This window comes from Gastrolobium bilobum, unplaced genomic scaffold, assembly GCF_033153095.1.
Source record: "Gastrolobium bilobum isolate Gb01-03AN ecotype WA unplaced genomic scaffold, APGP_CSIRO_Gbil_v1 utg11321, whole genome shotgun sequence".
Taxonomy (NCBI): domain Eukaryota; kingdom Viridiplantae; phylum Streptophyta; class Magnoliopsida; order Fabales; family Fabaceae; genus Gastrolobium; species Gastrolobium bilobum.
Genome location: NW_026897751.1, coordinates 272563 through 276584, shown reverse-complemented (window position 1 = coordinate 276584; position 4022 = coordinate 272563). Strand labels below are relative to the sequence as shown.

At 33.0% G+C, this 4022-nt stretch overlaps 1 protein-coding gene across 1 annotated transcript; it reads left to right on the top strand.

Annotated features, from left to right (window-relative positions):
* The first annotated feature begins 749 nt into the window (after positions 1-749).
* Positions 750-3277, top strand: LOC133309875 (peroxynitrite isomerase Rv2717c). Its single transcript, XM_061510730.1, has 4 exons — positions 750-980; positions 1281-1421; positions 2071-2139; positions 2854-3277. Exons 1-4 carry the CDS (start codon positions 804-806, stop codon positions 2971-2973), a joined length of 507 nt encoding a protein of 168 aa, XP_061366714.1. The 5' UTR covers positions 750-803; the 3' UTR covers positions 2974-3277.
* Positions 3278-4022: the final 745 nt, after the last annotated feature.

The window sequence follows — 4022 nt, the reverse complement described above, 5'->3', positions numbered from 1 at the left end:
TTCTTTTGTTGATTTTATAAGTACAACAACTACAGAATATGAATTTATAAAGAGATGAGAAATAATTATTTTAATCACTTACCGTTGATTTATCATCATTAACCATTTACTTATAGGCTTTATTTATCTCATATAGGAGAGTAGTTGTCCCCTATTATATACACAATTATGGGTGTGACCCATTTATTTATAAAAATAAAAAATAAAAATTAAGCTACATAAAAATTGATGGATGTATAGGAAAGAAAATTACTTTCTAACAATATAAGAGTATCCCTTTATTTATTATTAAAATTAATGCTTTGTGGAGAGTTATATAGCACTTATATTTCAAAAAATTTGAAGTTATCCTACACACCCTAGTATTCCAACACGCTCAGATATTTATAATATTTGAAATTTCATTACTTATCATAAACAAAATTGATTGATATTTTACTAAATTGATATAATAAAATTTAAAAATGGATACCGAATAAAATTTACTGAAATATATAAGAGATTTTCAATATTCACATATTATGTTTCTTTGTAAAATTGATAAATAATATAAGTTTAATATTATTTTTTTGTTAAATAATTAAATATAAAATATTATATGTTATACTGATATAATTAAAAATATTATTTAATATAAAAAATGATAGAATATATTAAAATATAATATTTTTTTAATATTTTTTAAAATTAACATGATCCAAATTATGGGTAGAGGATGAATAACAAGACAAGACACAACGATAAACCCAAAGTGGATTGTACCATAAAGTCACGAAACATTTTCGAAAGCGAAAAAAGAAAAAATGGATGCAAAAAAGGAGTCTCCGGCACCGGAATCATCACCGCCGGTGTTGCATCCGGCGGTGGAACCAGTCTCCTATCTTCTAGGAACATGGAGAGGCCAAGGAGAAGGAGGCTACCCCACCATCCATTCCTTCTCCTATGGTGAAGAGCTTCACTTCTCTCATTCTCCCAACAAGGTTTTCTCACCCTTTTCCTCTCTCTTTCTGCATAAACATTATCTGCGTCTCTCAAAGTTCTGTTTTTTATTACTGGGTTTTGGTATTTAACCATTGATGATGTATGTGCCGAGGACTTCAATTGTGTATGGACTTCAATGTGTTACTTGTGCATTGATTTGGTTTACTTGTTTGGTTTTTAACCATTGATGATGATATGTGCTGAGGACTTCAATTATGTATGGACTTCAATGTGTTACTTGTGAATTGACTTGGTGTATTTGTTTTGGTTGTGTGTGTGTGTGTGTGAAATGGGTGTAGCCTGTCATAGGGTACACTCAGAAGACATGGAAACTCAGCTCTGGAGAGCCTATGCATGCTGAGAGTGGATACTGGCGTCCTAAACCTGATGGCACCATTGAAGTTGTGATTGCTCAAAGCACTGGTCTTGCTGAAGTTCAGGTATTGTTTTTCAATTTGATTTGGTTTTGTGTCACTGATAAACTGTTCATACTTGTGTCTCTATATTCTGAATGCTAGAAATGGTGGATTGGAATCTCCTTGAACTCTTAATTAGCCCCTCAGTTTTCATTTGGAGACAGCTCAAGTTGAATTAATAAAAAAAAAAAATAGAATTCATGGCCTAATTTAGTTTTGATAAAGATTACCCTTTGGACTAGGCCTAAATCCTTGAATTTATTTCCTACTTGTCAAACTATAACAAGTACATCTTTTTTCTGCTTGCTACTAATAAGATCCTATAGCATAAAAAGTCCATCCCTTGCTACATTTAAGTCCCAATTCCCTAACATTGACAAGCAACCAGTTGTTGTCAGTTTTTCGTTGGAGTAATATTGCAATTGCATAAATTTCTAACTATTTTCCTTGATGTATGTAATGCGTTATGTATATCTTGTTCATGTTGCCCTATTAAGATATATTCTTCCAAATCTGTGCTGGATTTGTGGTTTTCTACCTTTATTAACTTGTTTAGACATGAAATTATTGTTTATTTCATTGTTTCTAGGTTCAAAATACAATTTTCTTTTTTATTCCCTTCTGCTGCCTTTTTTCTGCTCCTGACGTGCTGCTTGCATATTGTGCTATCCAGAAAGGGACATTTAGCACTGAAGAGAAAGTCATACAGCTTCAGAGTGAAATAGTGGGAAATGCTTCTAAGGTAATTCAATTGGTCTTTCCCAAATGCAACAATACTAATGTTTCATGCTTATAAATCAATTGTTCACATACATCACATTCTGCTAGTAATTGAATGACTAACTTTCAGTTAAATTTCAAAGAGGTAGAAAATAACCATATAGGTAAAGTGGCTTCTGGTATTATGGATATTTATCAAAAAATTGTATAATGGATGATTTTCTGGATTTTTTTTTTTATCACCGTCTATGAGGATTATGGTTACAGCAAACAGAAACTTGATAGAACTTCAGAGAGAGAGGAGGAAAAGGGAGACTATTGAACATTTGGTAGATGAAGTCATTCAATGTGCTTTTCAGTTTTCTTGTATATTAACTAAGTTGATGAATCATCGATCGCTCAATCACTGCTTGCTTATAATAATCCATAGTGAAGTAATACCTCATTTTGTTTTTACTTCTTTCTGGCCAAAAGATTTTGATCTGATATTACCATGCATGTTCTTATCTTTAGTTTCAGATTTCTCTCACTAAATGATATGTTTTGTGATTGTCTACTCTAGGAACTACTTCCTATACCGTCCTTAACTCTATACCCTCATGCAAATACAAATTAGATAACTCAATTAGATTAAAAAAACAGCTTATACAAGAAGAAAGTTGGGTCTTAAATGAATTGCCTCATTTTTCCCTTTATGTGGTGTTCCTATTTAAAATGGTTTATGCACTCTACACAGGTTAAAGAGATAAGAAGATGTTTCCAGCTGGTTGATGGGGTTCTTTGTTATGATGTTCAGATGGCTACCAATACAATAATACTTCAACCACACTTGAAAGCAGCACTGAACAAGCTCTGAAGCAAAACATCTTCCACATTGTGGAGCCATCCAATGTGACTCTTTTAGCAGCAATTTAGGCCACTCTGGTAATTTTCTGGAAATTAGAAAAAATGAGCTCGTCTACAACCTATGTAACACGATTCTGTGTTTGCCATGTTCAAAAGTATTGTATACATGGTTTTGAAGACCATATGTTTGACTGAACCTGACATCATTTAATTTTATTGAAAACAGTCAAGCAGGAAATATTGTGTTTCTCCAATTGTAAATCATATATTCTTTCTTTGCTATTTCATAGTCTGAAGCTATTATGGTGCATTATAACTACTGGTAAAATTTGATATTACAGAAAAGTGAAATATATTTTTATTTTGCTCACTATCTTTACATTGTTAGAACACATGCTCAAAGGGAAACTGTTCTTTACCATCCACTATTGTTTTTGGCGCTTCCACCTGATGAACCTGCATAAGGAGTTGCTCATCATCACACTCTTAAACTTCTTTTGTTTTTATGAAACCTTGTAGTTACTTTGAGCACAACAACCTTCACTTGCAAGGTTACTAAGAGCCTTGAGCTGTTGTGGAATAGAGTTAGTCTGTATCACTCGAAGGGTGAAGTAGCTCATTGTATGGTGCTCAAGAAGACAATGGTATGAACCTGATACAAACCTTCTACTCAAATACAAAAATAACACAAGAACAAGGATTTTAGCCAGAATAATCAGATTTTATATATTCTTCAAGAAACAATTTCAATCTAGAGACAGTAAAACAGAGACAATTACAAAGAAAGGAAAATGACAATGAACTTGGAAATGAAATAATAATTCAGGAAGATAAAGGATAGTGTGAAGCAATTGGAGAGACTTCGCTCTCTCCCAAGGTCCAATTCCAATATACCTTCCAGATGCCCTTCATAAAGCTGATCCCCTCCTCTAAATAGAACCAGCTCCCCCAATGTGACCCAATGCCATCCCATATGACGTCTAACAACTTTTGCTAACTCACCATTATGCAATATTCTCCCGCTTCTCTTTCTTTTATACACCCTTCTAAACCGTTTGC

Excerpts from the sequence above, each read along its gene's own strand:
- LOC133309875 (XM_061510730.1), top strand. The coding sequence starts at position 804 with ATGGATGCAAAAAAGGAGTCTCCGGCACCGGAATCATCACCGCCGGTG. Across the intron at positions 981-1,280 it reads TCTCTCATTCTCCCAACAAG|CCTGTCATAGGGTACACTCA; the intron begins GTTTTCTCACCC and ends AAATGGGTGTAG. Across the intron at positions 2,140-2,853 it reads TAGTGGGAAATGCTTCTAAG|GTTAAAGAGATAAGAAGATG; the intron begins GTAATTCAATTG and ends CACTCTACACAG.